Genomic DNA, 19,574 nt, shown 5'->3' on the forward strand with positions numbered 1-19,574 from the left:
ATGGCTGCCACATTTCTGTACCCTTTAAAAAGTATCTTTGCAAAGCCCATATATTAGGCCGCCTGTAGTTGCCTACAGCTCCATTATTTTTAAAGAAGTAAGAACTGTTAGTAGATGAACAAAAAAGCTCTGGGGCCTAATATGGTTACCTTAGTGTTTTTAATTGTATTAACACTTTATTGGGATTGATTGAATTATCCATAATTAATTCTGTTGATGAGATAGGAAGGGGGGGGACTAATTTCATAATAAGGCCTGAATTTATTTTATCATTGTCAAGTAAATAGTACAATTTTGAAGGAATCTCAGCCTAAATTTTATCTTGCAGGCATTTTTCAAAAAAGAAAATATTTACATTTAAAATATGAACATTCTGTCAGAGAAAAATGAAATGCAGATAAAATGCCTTGATACTTTAATGTTAATAAAGTATATATTCATGATGACAGCTCTGTTTCCTACTTAATATGGTAATATAAAATTTAGACTAGAGACATGAAACTGTTTTCATGGTAGTACAGTTTTGCAAGAAAAGTGATTTTATTAGGGCAAACAATATTCATATCATGCATTAATATTTTATTTTAAATAATTGTGTGATTATCCTTTTAGTAACATATGGATTCCCTAACACTTCTGTTTTATAATCTCATCCTTAAAACTTTCAGTGGCTTGTTTTCTTGTATTTTCCTTAATTGTGATCTTAAACAGATCTTCAGTTTTAAATCTGCCAGTTGCTCTAATACAGATGCATAAATACATTTACTCCAGTTGGTTATTTATTCAAAGACAGCTTGTTTGTGGATACTGTCAGGACATCTGCATTTTATTGGATCTAATTTTTAGTAATAAAGACCTCCCACATTATAGATTCTTTCCAGTCTAAATTAGCCTGTGTGGGAAGCAAAGGAACCATCAGTCAGGGAGAAAAAGTGAATCCATATGGTGCTGATGAGTCTTGTTTCCCCAGCTACAATGATGAAAGGGTTGAGTATAGACAGTGCCCCCAGCAGATCCCAGTTTCTTTCTCAAAAGCTTTCTAGAACAGGGTTGGTGTCAATCACCAGCCCAGGACCTTTGAGCCAGTCCAGATCATTGATGTGCTAGGCATCAAGCCATAGACACCTAACTGAAATTTTGAGGGCACACTCTCCTTTGCCTCTCATCCTGCTCTGTTTTTCTTGCATGTATGCCAAATCCCTGGATCTTGCCATTCTCCTTCCACTTTGGGGCTCACCTTTGCCCTTTGGACTTGTTGGATTTTGGGTTCCCTAGTCCAATTCTAAGGCCTTTGGTTCAGGTTCCCATATAATCTCTGTGATATGGAGAAATCTTAAAAAAAATTCTGCAAGTGTCAAAAAGCAGTCAAAAATTTTATTCCAGCTTTTAAAAAATGACAAAGCAAACTTGGTAACAGAACTTCAATAGTTGACAGATCTTCACTTTTACAAGTTATACTAGTTCACTGTGCAGAGAAACAGACAGGAGTTGAAAGCTTTTCTTTTAATTGCCTCCCCATACCCTGGAACAGTTCATTTCTCTTGGTCAATATCATTCATGGGATAAGGAGGAGGAAACTGGGCATATTCTTTACTATCAGTGTTATCTCCCTTAGCACAAACAAGAAAAACCTATTATTTCAACCCATTGTCAACTCTGAATCTCAGCCAGTGAGAAGACACTGTTTCTTAATACATTGCTATATTTATGTTCAGGTACTTTTTTGGGTAAATTTAAATTAGTTTAACGAATTTCCTAGTTGCAAAGGGTGATGCAAATATTGATGATTTATTCTTAAAAAATTTATCATTTAGTGTAGTGGGTAGAATTGTATCCCCCACCCCCCCAAAAAAAGGTATGTTCAAGTTTCTAATCTCTGGTACCTGTGAATGTAAGCTTATTTGGAAATAGCCTTTGCAGATGAAATCAAGTTAAGATAAGGTCATACTGGATAAGGGTAGACTTTAATCCAGTGACTGGTGTCCTTATAAGAAGAGGGAGATTTGGATACGAACAACTCTGCCATATGATGATGAAGCCAGAGATTTGAGTTGATGGGTCTATAAGCAAAGGAAGGCCAAAGATTGCTGGCAACCTCCAGAAGCTACAAAGAGTCAGTGGAAAGCTAGAGTCCTTAGGACTTCCAGCCTCTAAAACTGGGAGAGAATAAATTTTTTGTTTTTAAGCCATTTAGTTTGTGGTAATCTGTTACGAATTTCTCAGCAGTGAAAGGGGGCCTTGACTCACCAGATGATCTCTGAAGTCAGTTTCACTTGTAATATTTTATGCTTCTAAATCTGTAACATATCCTTATGTTTCCTCAATTGTATGCTTGTATAAACTGTATAAAAAGTCACTTATGGATTTAATGTCTCCTCCTTTTCCTGCCCCTCTCACCCCCCCCCCCCCAAAGGGAGAAGTGTGTGAAACTTATTCTGCAAGATGAGCTTCTTTTTGGGTGTCCAGAATTGAAGGGCAAATTATTTCTCAGCTTAGGAGCTTCTCATGCCTCCTCTCTGCCAAACACCTTTGAATAAAGGAATAAACACGAATGTCTGTCCATGGACTAATCAACCTAGCAGTATAGAGAAACAGAGGAAATTCAACACAGATTTGAATCTGGGCCTCATCATACTCCCTGAGGAGGCAGTTTAAACTTTCTAAGCCTGTTTCTTTACCCATAAAATGGCCATAACAATATCGACTTCTTGGTTGTTGAGAAGACACTAAATAGAATACTGTATACGCTTTTTAAAGGGCTTGGTATGGTGCCGCTTAAAAATAATACTTGCTGGGGCGCCGGGGTTGCTCAGGCGGTTAAGCACCCCACTGAGGTCATGATCTCAGTACTGTGAGACCCAGCTCGGAGCCCTTCCCTGGCTCTGCAGTAGGGAGTCTGCCCCTCCCCCAGCTCGGGTTCTCGTTCTCAAATAAATAAAGAATCCTTTAAAAAGAAGAAAAAAAATTAACTTGCTTAGAAAATTCTCGCTTACAGAAAGGATACTGAAAACCTCCAGGATCCCTCTTTCCACCCCCAGGTTGGAGCCTAGAGCCATCGGGAACCAGGAACCCCACCCCCTGGCCGCCGAGCCCCTGCGGCGAGATTAGGAACCCCCCGCGCCAGGGGAGGAGCGCGCCGGTGACGCGGGCGGAAGTGCTCTCTCTCCACTGTCAGCTGCGCCGGAAGTTCCTGGCCAGGCCTGGCGGTAACCTTGGGGTCCTCACCGCTTCCACCCGCACCTAGGTGGGCTGTGCGAGTGCGAGCCTCAGCCGGGATCACGCCTGGTAGCCGCAGGAGACGCACGGGTTTCAGAAGAGGACGTCGAGGGCCGAGGGGCGTAGGAACCGCGGGCGCAGAGCCGCCCAGCAGACATGTCTCTAGTGGCTGAAGCCTTCGTCTCGCAGATCGCAGGTAGCGCGCGTGGCCTCGGACTGCGGGTGGAGGCGGGGGCGGCGCGGGGTAGTCGCGGGGAACAGCGTGGGACTTAGGGCTGCAGCTTTCCCTTTTGTGGCATTAGGTGCTGAACCCAGGACTGGGGATAGAGGCGGGCGCGGAGTACCAGCCTCATCTCACGGATGAGTAAACTGACGGGGAGACACTTAGCCAAGGTCACACTGTAGGGGCAGTAATACCGCCTTCCCTCTCGTGGGCATACTTTGTGCTGTTGGGTCCGGAGGAGCTAGGGTGCATGGAGGAGGCCCAGAGTTCGTATGGGGGGCGTGGCCACAAGGGCCGGGTATTACAAGGCTGAGAGTGGCGGTGGCCTCGGTCGTGGGATCGGACGTTTAAGGTGATTGTCATTAATGAGTTGCCCTTGTTACCTGACGCCATGTAAGGACCACCGAAGTTCTTGCTTCCTCTTCAAGCAATATAGTATTGCTATTTGCTAGATCTGTAGGAATCGCCCAAAAGTCTCTCAGTCTCGATATACTTTTTGGAAAAAACTTTGATTTGTTGGACTGAACGTGGCTGATGTAACTAGATTTCTCTTTTTGAGTTATTTACCATAGTGAGAGAAATTAAATATTGTTGAGGAAGGGAGGAGAGTAGATATAGGTATTGTAGGTTTAGGTTGATGGGTAATAGCTAATCTTTAAATGAAGTTAATCTTAATTTCTTGCAGGATTTTCAACATGAGTAAAGAGACAGTTACCAGGATAAATAGGTACATTTGAAATAAAGTAGTATTTTGGAAATGGAAAGTACTGAATGTGTAATAAAATTTGCCAAAATGTTTTTCATAGCACTGTATTTGTGTGAACATATATTTCTTTCTTTCTTTTTTCTTTTTCACTTAAATACATTGTTTCTGAAAGAGAGAGAAGCTCAAACTAGATTATAAGCTTCCTGAAAGTAGGGATCTACTTGTTTTGGCCCGCATTAAATCCAGAACACCTGTTAGTTGGTGCTCAATAAATATTTGTGACTGAATCAATGAATAATCTTTAGATTTCAAACTGATTATTTCTGTTTATGTTAAAAGTTAGATTGTTGACTTAGGGGTGCCTGGGTGACAGTGGGTTGAGCCTCTGCCTTTGGCTCAGGTCATGATCTCAGGGTTCTGGGATCGAGTCTCACCTTGGGCTCCCTGCTCAGCAGAGAGCCTGCTTCACCCCCCCTCTCTCTGCCTGCCTCTTCACCTACTTGTGATCTCTCTCTCTGTCAGATAAATAAATAAAATCTTAAAAAAAAAGTTAGATCATTGATTTAATTTCCATTTCTGCTATGTTAGAAAAAATCAACTATTTCACCATTGTATGCTGATTTTGGAATACTGTATACATATGTCCCAGTGTGTGATTTCTTTTAAAGCAAAAATGATAAAAGTCTTTTAAAAAACTTTTGATAAGTTTGGAATTTTAGTTCAGTTAGTGAAATTTAAGAATGCCTAGGAATTTTATTTGTGTGCCATCTTGGCTATTTGTAATTTATTACTCTAGAAGGAAACATTTAAAGATGAATAATTAATAGGTGGTGTTGGGACATCTCCTAAGTTATAACACCATAAGAATAAATTCCAAATGAGTTGAAGATCTAGATGTAAAATAAGGAAAAACCAAATTGTAAAAAAATAATTATGAGGAAATATAGGTGATAGTTTAATCTTGTGTAGCAGAGGAGGCCTAAGCAAGACACAGAATCTAAAGTCCTGGGAGAAAAAATTAGCAGATTTGATTGCAGAAAAATTTTAAAGGTTTACATGATAAAACATAAATTTCCACAAAAATTAATGAAAAAAACAACAGGATCAAGAGTAAAGGATAGGAACAAGCAATTCACAAATAGGGAAATGCAGATGGACAATGAACACATGAAAAGTTGCTGTCACTAAAAGTAGACAGAGTTTTCCATTTAGTCAAATGGGCAAAAGTGAATACGAAGTTTTCTAGAACTGACAAAGGTATGGGGGAAAACATCTATCCTCAAACTGCTGGTGAGTCTAAAGTATTACTGCTGTTTGAGAACTTAATATAGTAATATTAATTAAGATACTATCCTTTAACCAAGAAGCTTTTCAGGGAATTTATCTGATAGAAATACCATTAGAAGTACCTTTATTTGTTATGTTCCACAAATAAGTGAAACCATATGATAATTGACTCTGCTTGACTTATTTCACTCAGCAGAATCTCTTCTAGTCCCGTCCATGTTGATACAAAAGTTGGGTATTCATCCTTTCTGATGGAGGCGTAATACTCTGTAGTATGTATGGACCACATCTTCCTTATCCATTCATCCGTTGAAGGGCATCTTGGTTCTTCCCATAGTTTGGTGACTGTGGAGCATAAGAAATAATACAGAGGACATGGGGAGATGGAGAGGAGAAGGGAGTTGGGAGGAATTGGTGGGGGAGATGAACCATGAGAGACTGTGGACCCTGAAAAACAATCTGAGGGTTTTGGAGGGGTAGGGGGTGGGAGGTTGGGTGAGCCTGGTGGTGGATATTATGGAGGGCATGTATTGCATGGAGCAATGGGTGTGGTGCATAAACAATGAATTCTGGAACACTGAAAAGAAATTTAAAAAAAAAAATAAAAATTTTTTAAAAATCCCAAATGGGGAAAAAAAATGTTAAAGGGGGTTCTTTAAATGAAATAGAAGGGTACTAATTAGTAACAATAAAACATTTGGAAGTATAACTTTAAAGGTAAAAATAAACTTATAAGAAAGTTCAGAGTAATGTAGTGTAAAGGTAGTGAGTTAATCATTTGTAAGCTAGTATGAAGTCTAAAAGACAAAAATAGTAAAAAAATATAATTTGTTAAGGAATACAAAGATAAATAAGATGTATATTGTGATATCAAAAACATAAAAGTTTGAGAGAAGGATAAAAGTGTATAGTTTTAGAATATGTTAAAACTGAAGTTTTAATGAATTAAAATAGACTTTTTATAAAAACAAAACAAAACAAACAAACAAAAAGAACCATGATTTAAAGCAATATATAGCAGTATTCATTATATCATTAATTTTAGTATAAAAAAACCACAGATGTTCTATAATTCAAATTATAGAATGCCCACATTATTACAAATAATAGAAATGTTAAATATTTTGGCTTGAAGTTTATGATTACCTTAAGTAAAAACAAGTTATAGGATAATATATATACTGTATGAACCCACTGTTATTAAATAAACCCTATATAAACTTGCTATATAAGCAAAGAAAAATAGAATATTCAACTCATTTTAACTAGTAATTTCAGAGTAATAAGGGTAGGGAGTTCGTGGAGGGTAGAATAACTACATTTCTGAATTCAAATTGTTACAGTGAGAATATTTTACTTGTGTAGTTTAAACGATTATAATTAAAAAAATTTAAAAGATTGTATTTGGGCAAGCAGTGATATAAGGGGTGACTAAAGTAACAATTTATATGAATCATGTTTGACTTATAAGTGACTCAGATCAAGCAACTATGCAGAGTGTTTTATTTCTGACAGTAATTTGATTTTCTTGGAAGAGATCAACCTCAAGAGATTAGAGATTCGTATTTGTATAGTCCTGTTATAAATACAACAAATAATTGTGAATTGGTTTTTGTAGTTGAGTGCTCTCATTTTTAGTGTATTGCTTATTATTTTTCCTTTGAGTGGTTGTGAGCCAACACACTCATATTTCTTTAGAAACATTTAAAGGCGTCTTGCATCTCTCTGTGGTATTCTTGAGAGCCCATCTTTTAGGAAGTCCTCTCTGAACTCCCCAGCTTAAGGGAACTATTTTTGTCTCGTTACTACCAGTGTATTCACCTCCAAAATCCCGCAGTTCTTACTCCTTACTGGACCTTAGTGGCTTACTCTCTTTATCTCCACTGCTATTTCTTAGTTCAGGACTTCATCATTTCTTGCTTGGATTACTGTAGTAGTGTCTGAATTGGTTTCCATGTGTCTAGTCTGGCCTCTTTCTAATACAGTCTCCACATTGCAAGCCTCAGTGGGCTTTTGTTTATGTTATTTTATTATTATTTTTCTAAAATGCAAATGTGACTCCTCTTGTTTCAACGTCTTCATTAGTTCAGAACTGTCACATGGCATATAAGATCTGTCATAAGTTAGTCCATCTCTTCAGCCTCATCTCTTGTCATTGTTAAGTTCTCACTCTCCTAAACTGTAGAGTTCATCTTTGGCACATAGTGTTCTCGTAAGGGACAAACGAGTTTGCACATTTTAACCTGTAAGTCTCACATTTTTTCCTGTCAAATGAGAACTGGTTCTTTTTTTCTTTTTTTCCTGGTAGTAATTATGATACATGGCCATTGTAGACAATGAAGTAATACAAAAGAATCTGAAGAATAAAATAGGAATCACCTAAAATCTAATACCCAGATTAAGACTTTAAAGTTTCACCATCATCATTAAAACTTTGGTGAGCAGAGCCAACTTGTTCTCTGCCCCTAAATTAAAAAAAAACACGTAAATAATACAAAATGTACATACTTTTTTGTAACCTGTTTTGTGTATAACATTGAGATGTGTTTCCTTGTCTAGTGGAGGTACACATCATCATTTGCAGTGGTTACATAGTATTTCATTGTAATGAAGAAAGCATAATTTATTTATCTAATCTTATTTTGTTGGGTATTTAGTGTGTTACATTAGTTCAACCAGTGAAGCAGAAACTGGAGGATCTTGAGCTCTAACTCTAGCTTTGTATCTATGTCTCTATACACACACACACACACACACACACACACACACACGGAATTGGCTTGTGCTGTTGTGGGGATTGGCCAACCAAGGACCACGTCCATAGAATAGGCAGCCAGGAAGGGGAGATAGAGGAGGAAAAGGAAGAGGAAGAGGCACATGTAGCAGGTGCTGCTTGCAGTGTATGAACTCATAGGCTCTCTGTTAAAAAAAACTTCCATCAGATTAAATCTGGCACACCCAGGATAATCTCCCTTTAGATGAATGTAAAGTCAATTCATTAGGGACTTTATTTATATCAGCAAAATCCCTTCACAGCAGCATCTAAATTAGTGTTTGGATAACTGGGAGAAGGTATTTATGAGCTACAAAATGGCTGTTGCTTCTTTTGTCCTCCCAGAGCCTGCTAGAGAAATGTCCCTGTAGCTCACTATACCCAGAAACAGGAGAAAGGCAATTCTGGCAGCAGTAGTTCAGTCTAGCCAAGTTGATGGATCCTGAAGCCATCCCTGGTATATATTATTTTTCTCTGATGTGAGCAGTGCTTTCATAGACATATTTGTGGATCTACTGCATAGGTTCTTTGATAAATTTCTTAAAGTGGAAGAGGATTTTGAGTTGTTTTTGTTATTTAATAATATGGAAAGGAAGGGTAAATTGTGATTTTGAATTTTCTTTTTAATTTTTGAATTAATAGCTTGGATCTTTAGATGATCATATGCTTGATTTAGAACTTTGAAGAGGGATAAAAATAATCCTGGGTATTGGATCATTAAAAAATTTTTTTTTATGATTTTATTTATTTATTTGATAGAGAGGGACAGAGAGAGAGAGGGATCACAAGTAGGGGGAGTGGGAGAGGGAGAAACAGGGTTCCTGCTGAGCAGGGAGCCCAATGCAGCCTCCATCCCAGAACCCTGGGATCACAACCCAAGCCGAAGGCAGACGCTTAACAACTGAGCCACCCAGGTGCTCCCCCACAACCCATTTTATTTATTTTAATAGTAACCCATTTTTAATATTTTAATAATAACCCATTATTTATTGTCAGGGAGAGAGAGCACAAGCAGGGGGAGTGGCAGAGGCAGAGAGAGAAGCAGACTCCCTGTTGAGCAAGGAGCCCGACCAAGATGCTGAGATCATGACCTAAGCCAAAGGCAGCAGCTTAACTGACTGAGCCACCCAGGTGCCCTCAAAATTTTTTATAACAGCCTGTATATTTTAAATTTTCATTTGCTTGTGGTTTTTATTTTATTTTTTTTTTTAATGGCAAGTTTTTCCAGTACATTACATGAGATTTTTATTTATCTTTTTAATTTTTTACTGTCACTGGGGTATGTATCCTAGGGAAGGGTGGAATATCCCCATTTGGGTTGTGTGAGCACATGTGGAGCAGTCACTGTAGCCAAAAAGGATGGGGTACTGTGGTGGACAAGCCTGATCCCCTTGCTTATCCCTGTGCTATGAGTGGCTCCAGGCTCTAGGGCTCCACAGAGCCCCCAGACACACACAAAAGGAGAGGTGTTGAGCACCAAATAGCAGAAATCTCCCACGGTGTCAATCACTTTTTTTTGTTTGTTTGTTTTGCTTTTATTTTTAAGTATTCTCTGTACCCATCATGGGGCCCAAACATCCAATCCCTAAGATCAAGAGTCACCTGGTCCTCTGACTGAGCCAGCCAGGTGCCCATCAGTCATTTCTTTCACCTAGCTTTTACACTTCTGTGGACTGTGGAGTAAGTCAGACCTGGCTACTTACTACATATGTGATCTTTATTTTATTTGTAAAATGGTGAGGATAATTTTATATATTTTAAAGATGATGAGAAAAAATACTAGTGCTTAGCCTTGTGTCTGACACACTGTAAGCATTCCATAAATGTTCATTAATGTCATTTTTAGCTGTTCACCTTGTTAGTTTTTCTCTCTTTTTTTTTTAAAGATTATTTATTTATTTGACAGAGAGAAATCACAAGTAGATGGAGAGGCAGGCAGAGAGAGAGAGAGAGGGAAGCAGGCCCCCCGATGAGCAGAGAGCCCAATGCGGGACTCGATCCCAGGATCCCGAGATCATGACCTGAGCCGAAGGCAGCGGCTTAACCCACTGAGCCACCCAGGTGCCCCTAGTTTTTCTCTTTTACCACTCTCTGATGGAGTGAGTGGTGGTCTCTTAGACATTGCCAAAACGTTTTAGCCTTAAAAGCTTAGCTTAACTAGATAATTACTGTAAATAAGAGTAAGCTCCCCTTTTCGAGACATTATTCTAGATGATTTAGATATATAATTGCTAATGTTAATAATTTGATCCTCGTTGATAGATATTATTCTTATTTTATAGGTGAGGAAATTGAAGCTTAGGTAATAGAACATAAAGGTTAGGAACCGGGCCATAGCAGTAAGACAAAACTGAGTTCCAAGTTCAGCTCTGCCTCTTGTTTTGTGATTTTGGTCAGACCGTCTGGGCCACAGTTTCCTTATTTGTAAAAGGGGTAAGATATTTTATAACATGTTTCATGCATCTAGTTTACTGGTACGTGGTAGTTTCTGTTACCATTTTCATTGCCTGAGAACCTTTGAGGATGTTATATTTGTAATGTTATTCTTTTGCTATTTTGGACAGCAAAAGTCCAAAAGTGTCTTTATTTCTAGTAACTCTATACCATTTTTCTGAATGACCTTATTACTTCCCCAGTATCTTGCTATACTTGAAGCATATCAGTTAATTTCATCATACTGTAATTATTAATCTTTTGAAATCAGTACAATATCTGTTCTGTTCTTTATTTAGAAGCTCAGTAAACTGTATAAAGCATAAAAAAAAAGACTTGCAATATTTCATTTATCTCATTGTGGGCATGTGGGTGCTTAATTATTTAAATTTATTAATAACATCATTCTAGGAGTAGCATTAATTTATATTATGATCTGGAAAAGTAGTTTTATGGGTTCCATGGAACCCGTTTGTAAGCATCTTGAAAGTATTATCAAAACAGGCATGTTTGGGGCACCTGGGTACCTCAGTGGGTTAAAGCCTCTGCCTTCGGCTCAGGTCATGATCTCAGGGTCCTGGGATCGAGCCCCAAGTAGGGCTCTCTGCTCGGCAGGGAGCCTGCTTCCCTTCCCCTCTCTGCCTGCCTCTCTACCTGTGATCTCTGTCTGTCAAATGAATAAATAAAATCTTTAAAAAAAAGAGAGAGATTTACTTATTTAAGAAAGAGAGAGAGCATGGGGTGGGCAAGGGTGGGGCAGAGAGAAAGGGAGAGGGAGAGAGAATCTTAATCATCCTTGCATTTAGCACAGAGCCCAGGTGAGGGCTCAGTCTCACAGTCCTGAGATCACGACCTGAGCCAAAATCAAGAGTCAGACATTTAACTGATGGAGCCAGCCGGGCACCCCGGAAATGTGGACTTTAAAGGCAGTTCGGAAGGGTACCAGAAGCTCAAAGAAGTGGAAAACATAGTTTAAAAGTCCTTTGTAAAATAGGAGTGATGCTATTGCTCAAGGTTTATTGAGAACGCAGAGAGTGATAGAATTATTATATGTGATAGAGCTCTTATATCCGCATGTCTGACTATCTAATGATGATGATTGTAGCAGATAATTGAAAAAATACAATTCAGGGAGCTCCTGGGTGGCTCAGTGGGTTAAATCTCTACCTTTGGCTCAGGTCATGATCTCAGGTTGCTGGGATCGAGTCCCGCATCTGCCTCTCTTCTCAGCGGGGGAGCCTTCTTCCCTCTTTCTCTCTTGCCTGCCTCTCTGCCAACTTGCGAGCTGTCTCTGTCAAATAAATAAATAAAATCTTAAAAAAAAAGAAAAAAGAAAAAATACAACGCATTCAATTCTTGTTCGTGAAAATAAAGACATATTGTTAGTTTTACTTAGTATTCTGAGGATTCTCCAGGATTGAGGAAGGCACTGAGGAATTATTGAGAAGTTACTGAACTAGCCATCACATTCAGAGAATCTTCTTTTATTTATATTTTCATGTGGATGGTCTCATACTGTTGTGCTTATCACTTGGCACATGTAAAGGGGATCTCAAAGGGGCAGATGGAAAAGCAAAGCCAAAGATAAAATAGGTTCTACTTCAGAGTAAAGGCAAAGTACAATTTATTGAGAGCAATGTGGCTTATTTTATTTTATCATACTGAAATTCGTGAATAGGTTGGAAACTGAATTCTCAGAGGCAGTGTTTTGTTGCCTTTTAAAAAACTTTGATATGATGCCTTTTAAAAAACTTTCAAATCAGAAAAATTTGAAAGTTTCTGATCTTGAAGTAGTCCATAGTTAATCATAATGTGAGTTTTAATTTTTCTCGTATGCTTTATTAACACTCCATACTCTGAAATGACATGATTTTTAGCTTTTAATGTAAAAGATTTGGTGATAGGTATCCTATAAAGATTTGCTAGTCTTATTTCTATGAAGACTTTTGAGTTATTAACGTTAGCTCAAGCCTTCCATATTTGAGTGATTATTGAAAGAAAATATCATCAAACTTATTTAACATTTTTCAAACGTTTTTGAAATTTCTTGATAAGCAGTTATCAGATGGACTGAAGATACCAAATGGAGATGAGCTATTAAATTCAGGCTTCTCATTTTTTGTTCAAAGACAGAAATTATAATATTCAGCAAATGCAGTTACAGACATTTATGTGTAGAAGTATTTGCCTTGCCAGTAAGAGAAATGCATGTTTTAATTTTTTATTGCTTTGTAAATGATCCCTCTATTCTTGAACACTCTTCTTATTTTTGTACGCTCTATAAATGAATCATGGTTTTGAACTTTTCTACATCAGTAATAAAAATGAAATTTGATTGGTTAGTGATAAAGAGCTTTCTTTTCATAAAAACAATCATTTTGTCATGGCAATTCCCATTAACTGTAACTGCGTTAGCAAAATAGAAACCGTAAAAAGCATTTCATTGTACTTATACACTTAGCTCTGTTTTTGTGCTGATTATATATTTTTGTCTTTAAGACTTAAAAGCCAAAGAAGTTTCTTCATGACTTAATCCGCATTTGGATTTTCAAAAAAGTTTGTTGGGTATATGTATTCCAGGGGATAAGTATCCTTAGATATTGTCTTGGACTTGGCCCCATGTCATATTCTATTACCTGGACAAACTAGAGCACTGACTAGAACTTCATACAAATAAGTTGTATCATTTGTTAGACAGGAAGAGGGGCTTAATTATTCCAGCATTTATTTCTGTAAGCTAATATTGGCAGCTGATGCTTTAATGATTTGGCCTTTTGTTGACCTCCTTTTCTTTTGATCATTAGTCTTTACATTATAGGGGAATGTTTTGGCATCATGAATGATAAGCTTCTGATTTTTTTATTTGATAAATTTGAAAAAGATATGAGTTAATGAGAATGTAAAAATAAAAGCTACTTACTTTTTTTCATTAGACATTGTTATAATTGTAATTTTTTTAAAAAGATTTTATTTATTTATTTGACAGAGATCACAAGTAGGCAGAGAGGCAGGCAGAGAGAGAAAGGGGGAAGCAGGCTACCTGCTGAGCATAGAGCCCAAAATGGGGCTTGGACCCGGGACCCTGAGACCATGACCTGAACTGAAGGCAGAGGCTTAACCCTCTGAGCCACCGAGGCACCCCATAATTGTAATTTTTACTGTCCATCAGTTTAACACCCTAGTTTGGCTAGTGGATGAGAACTGGTTATATAATGTTAACTATTTATGTGGTAATTTATATTTATTTCTTAGTTGAAACTGTAAATTCTTTTTTTTTTTTTTTTTGAGATTGTGAATTATTCTTTTTTCTTGCTTGAGAGAGAGAGAGAAAGCAAGCACAAGCAGGTGGGGGATAGAGGGAAAGGGAGAAGTAGACTCCCCACTGAGCAGGGAGCCCGCTGAATGCCAGGACCCCAAGATCATGACCTGAGCTGAAAGCAGATGCTTAACTGACTGAGCCACTTGTGAATTAGTCTTGATGTATTTTCTTCTCAGACAGATTTCTTCTTCTTGTCATATATACTTGTACTGATTTTTCATACTGTCATTTTGTGGCTATTTGGAGAAGGTAAAATAATTTTGATATTAAATATTTCAAAAGGGAGACAATGTTCTAGAAATGATAGAGTGCAATTTAAGGGCATGTGTAAATTATTTCATTATTTACTGTTTTGGATTATCTTTGTATCATAGGTAAATGGCTTTAATGGTCTGCTTTTTATAAAAAGATTATAATAAACTTTGAGTTTAGCCAGTATAATTATATCATTTTTTTCTCCTTGGATTCTTTTCCCCCTCATTTCCTAAATGATGTAGCAACTACCAACAGAACAGAGTTTCTGATGGAGGTAAGCCATTATAGTCACTGGGTTCCAAATTCTGGAGACTGGAGGTCAGGGAGCCGTGATGTGGTCAGGAAGTTGGAGAGTGAGATTTCAGGAAGGTATATTTCCTTCTAGAGGGAGAGTGGAAATGTCAAAATCTATGCCTGAAGCAGTAAATGGAATTTATAAATATAACATGGTCAGGAGTCAGTTTGGTAGCTGATTTAGATGGAATTCTGAGGCTTTAGTCAAATGGTTTAATATTTAATTCTATCTTTAATGATAGATCTGTGACTAACAGTAACTGTCCAAACTCTAACTGTTCAGTTACTGTTGTAGTATACAGATCACGCCATGACTTAGGGATGTATAACAGCCATTTTATTATGTTCACGGATCTTGTGGGTTAGTTCAGACAGATTACAGGAGAGATGGCTTGCTTCTACTTCACAATGTCTGGATCCTCACCTGGAAAGACTCTAAGGCTAGGGATCCAACAATTGAGGGCTGGAAACATCTGGAAGCATCTTCACTCACACGTCTAAGAATTGCTGACAAAGAACTCAGCTGTGATTGTCTTCTGGAATATTTATATATGGCCTTTCCATGTGGCCTGGGCTTCTTGGAGCCTAGAAGCCTCAGCATAGTCAGACATTTTACTTAGTGCTCCAAAGGCATGTGTTCAAGCTACCAAAGGAGAAGATACATCACCTTTTCTGACCTTGCCTTGGAAGTCTTGAAGCATCACTTCTGCAATATTCTCTTGGTCACAACAGAGTTACAAGTCTGCCCAGATTCAAGGGGAGGGGATTTAACTTCACCTCTTAATGGGTGGATGGGGTAGGTGTTGGTGAGATTCTAGAAGAACTTGTAGGACAGGTTATATTGTTGTGGCCATTTTTAAGAATGTAATATGCCACAGTGGACAAGGTGGTAATACACTGGTGCAGAGGGGTCACCTGTTTTAATTAATTAATTAATTAAATTAATTCTGGGAATGGAGTAGTCCCGTTTACATAGGTTCTAAATAAGATGGGGTGGATGAGAGGTGGGTGTAGGTAGAATGGTGTGTAAAGGTGGTAGCGTGTTACTGCACATTACAATATATTATCTGTGGAGCTCTCTAAAATAAGCCATGCCTGTATTGTAAGCCATTTCTCAAACCTCATGCACACACTTGCACACCTTTTTTTCTCACCAAAAGCCTGTTACATGTAAAGGTTGAGGGCAGCTCTAGGACATGTGTGTGTATATATATATATACACACATGCTTGTCTATATATATTATATACATACATATATTTTTAGATTTTTAAAAAAAAATTTATTAGAGGAATCACAAGTAGGCAGAGAGGAGGCAGGCAGATAGAGAGGGGGAAACAGGCTCCCTGCTGAACAGAGAGCCTGATGCGGGGCTTGATCCCAGGACCCTGAGATCATGACCTGAGCTGAAGGCAGAGGCTTAACCCACTAAGCCACCCAGGTGCCCTAGGACAATCATCCATAGATGATTGGGCTGTGCACCTCTTGTTAGGAACCATTAAACAATTTGGAGAGAAAGTGAGTTTATGAGTTTCCAGTGTTGAATTTAGTACATATTATTGAGATGTTATCATTCCTTAATTTGCTTTGGTGGTTTTATTTCCAGAGTTACAGCAATTTTTTGTGGTCAGATATCTTTCAGGCTTTATCAGATAGCAAAAGACCTACTTGATTTCCTACAGAATATATTTATTTGTTGATTACTTAATATGTGCTAGTTCCTCTGCTAGGTGCTGTAGAAGAGTAAAACAATTCTTGCCTTTGATGAACTTACATTTTTTTGTAGGGCACATCCATTGAAATGGATAATTTCAATATAAAATGGTGTATTTAATAGAAATGGTAATTTAGGAAGTCTTTACTGAGCATGTTTTGTCCCTTCTCAAACTGAATTGGGATGTTAGATTTTTAGCAAACATCTCAGCTCTTCTCCCTGCCCCTCACCTTCTCTCTGGCCCACTTCTGATTATATTTTGGACCAGTTCAGATTTTATCTCTTCTTGTGCATTCTTTCTTGTCTTCCTCAGGCAGGATATATACTTTTGGTTTGACACTAATGTTAATAGTAATTATTGATATATTCTGTAAGCTAGAGACTGTATAAGGCACTTACATGATTTATCAAATTTTATTCTGCCAACAGCCTTACAAGGTAGGTAATATTGCCCCTTTTCACAGGTGAAGTAATTGAGGCAAGAGTAGGTTAAGCCACTTGCTTAAGATCACTCCAATAATAAGCTGTAGATTTGGGAGGAGAACACAGATATGTCTGACTTTAAGACCTATGTTTTTCCCTACACTAACTATATTCGTTACTGCATTAAAACAATTTTTAAAAAAGATTTTATTTATTTATTTTAGCAGTGGAGAGAGAGAGAGAAAGCATGTATCTGTGCACATGGGGAAGGGGAGTGGAGGGGCGAAGGGTGAGAGAGTGGGAGACTAGCTGACTCTGAGCTGAGCGACTCTGAGCATTGGGCCTGTCACGGGACTTGATCTCAGAACCCTGAGATCATGACCTGAGCTTAAACCAAGGGTTGAATGCTTAACGGACAGAGCCAATCAGGTGCCCTCACTTATCTATTCTAAGTGGTTATATGTATCTCAGTCACTTGTTCTTCTCTCCCCAGCCCCTTCTCCATGCTCTGTTCCCCCTTACCCACTCAACAAAGTTAGATCCTAGACAGCAGTGATAGTTTTATGTTCATATTTGTCTTTTCATCATATTTTGGTAGTTTGGTAGTTTATAAAAACCTATGTTTGTTTAGTTAAATGCATTTAATATGTATTTTCCCTGTGTGGGGATTTTCTATCTCTGCACTCTTATTCTGGAAGAGATTCTGTGATGGTTGGGCTATGTTATCTTTTTTCTTGGGTTTTGTTTGTTTGTTTGCTTGTTTTTGTTTTGGGGGAAATCTTGCGGTTTTGCCAAGATTTTAGAAGGTATAATGACACATTAAATCCTCCGTTAGATCATTTGTTTCATAGCTAGCTGAAAGAAGTGAGGGAGGAGGAATGGAAAGGGGTTGGAAAGGAATGGTTACCTAGCTTGATGTGAGAGACTGAGTATATGGAGAGTACTGAGAGTAGTAAGCACATAGTAGATATTTAAAAACATAGGTGCTATTACTACAGTGATTGTGTCATTGATTTAAAGTAGTGGGAGAATTGTTCTTTAGTTTGAGGGACATCTTATTTTCCATTTTCTAGGATTAGATTTAGAGAACTATTATACCTTGAATATTAACATTGTTAACACTGTTGAGGTCTGATACCTGTGTGGGGTTGTTTGTCTTCTCTGATTTTTGGGGGGGGGGCAGAAATTGCACTTTTCATCATAACCAGCTGTTTTTGTATAGTTCTGCTCTTGGTCTCATACTCATCTCCATTTCTGAGAAAAGTTCAGACATGTGTCAGTGTTTCTTCTTTATGAATTTCAGATTACCATTTTTTAGGAGAGAATTCAAATTTTGAGTCCTGGCTACCAAGTTCATATCTATTTATAATCACACGTAGTTGGCCTGTTTTCTAATGGAAATTAATGAAAAATGGCTGATTATTTTTATAATGTGACAAAGTCTAAACCTGACCATTTGAGAAGATGATGTGTACTTACTAAGAAAGGATGTAAGGTTTTAAATTAAACTTGTATTCACTTTAGCTTCAGTTATTGGGTTGTTGTTGCTATGAATTAGTTTTCTTGACCCTAGTTAACCTCTAGAAGTTTCTTAGTTTTATGAAATTGATCCTTGAATACCATTTTGAAATTGATTTCCAGTTTTACATAGATAGGTTTAGGATGGCTCATGTCAAGCCTCATAATGACTAACTTAATTTTACTTTCCTTATTGATTACCTCTAATGGGAAAACTATCATTTAACCACTTTGATTCCAAAAAACGTGAGGCCTTCATTCATTAATCTTAAAGGCTTACTCTGGAACAGTATAAAATTGCAGCATGCCACTAAGACATGCTTTAAAACATGGCTTTAAGCCATATGTGCAAATATTTAAGTACAAAAAGATGGACAAAAATCTTCTTGAATACATTAAACTACACAGGCCCTCACTACCACATTCTCTGAGGCAAATGAATGAAAGCAGTGAAAAGAACTTAAATCTTCTATGAGATATATTCTTTGTCCCAACAATAGTCTTTTTTTGTGGTAGTTACCATCTGCTTCAGATTTATGGGAGTGCTTGTGGTGTGTTTGGATTTTTGGTCCTCATCTCTACAGTATCAGAATCTCAAAGTTTAGAATTTGGTGGAAATACATAACTTTATGAAATTCCATAGATGATTCTTATTAAGGGTTGAGAACTACTGTCGTAGGATGATTATAATTACTTTAATTCTAATAATTATTATTGATTTGTTTATTTGTGTAAGAGGTTTATTTTTTAAATTTTTTTAAAAAATTATTTCTTTATTTGACAGAGATCACAAGTTGGGGGGCAGGCAGAGAGAGAGGAGGGAAGCAGGCTCCCCGCTGAGCAGAGAGCCCCATGCAGGGCTCCATCCCAGGACCCTGGGATCATGACCTGAGCCGAAGGCAGAGGCTCAACCCACTGAGCCACCCAGGCACCCCTGTGTAAGAGGTTTAAATGTGTAAGAGGTTAGCTGGTGACAGCTGTGTGTTCACTGACTGGAGCCAGCCTACCTTGGGTTAGACCCTGGCTCTTGTTACTTACTAATACTTACTAACATTCCTTATGCTTGTGCCTCCGTTTTCTTACTGTAAAATAGGCATAATAATAGTGTCTACCTCATAAAGTTGTGAAATAGTTAACATGTAAAGAACTTAAGTGCACAATAAACACAGTAAGAGAGCTTAAATTTTCTATTTACCCCAACTTTATTGAGGTATAGTTAACATATGCTTTTAAAGTATATAATTCAGCGATTTTTTAGGATATTTACAGAGTTGTGATTATTTCCACAAATTGTAGAACATTTCCATCACTCCAAAAAGAAGTCCCTTGCCCTTTTACAGTCACTTCTATTCCCAGACTGAAACAACTGTTACTCTACTTTCTATCTTTGTAGATTTGCGTATTCTGAACATGC

The 19,574-nt window shown here is 37.8% G+C and overlaps 1 protein-coding gene across 4 annotated transcripts in view; it reads left to right on the forward strand.

Moving 5' to 3' along the window:
* The first annotated feature begins 3,149 nt into the window (after nt 1-3,149).
* Nucleotides 3,150-19,574, forward strand: part of MTX2 (metaxin 2) — a 67,647-nt gene continuing 51,222 nt past the window's right edge. Inside the window, exons 1-3 of one of the 4 annotated variants that reach the window (XM_032356026.1) lie at nt 3,150-3,412; nt 4,125-4,166; nt 14,455-14,486. In XM_032356026.1, coding sequence (XP_032211917.1) covers nt 4,135-4,166; nt 14,455-14,486 — 64 coding nt within the window. In that variant the 5' untranslated portion in view covers nt 3,150-3,412; nt 4,125-4,134. Of the gene's footprint in view, nt 3,413-4,124; nt 4,167-14,454; nt 14,487-14,529; nt 14,582-19,574 lie in introns of those variants that run through there. The other 3 variants (XM_032356023.1, XM_032356024.1, XM_032356025.1) reach the window with 3 other exon arrangements.

The sequence above is a fragment of the Mustela erminea genome, chromosome 8 (assembly GCF_009829155.1).
Source record: "Mustela erminea isolate mMusErm1 chromosome 8, mMusErm1.Pri, whole genome shotgun sequence".
In the NCBI taxonomy this organism is placed as follows: Eukaryota; Metazoa; Chordata; class Mammalia; order Carnivora; family Mustelidae; genus Mustela; species Mustela erminea.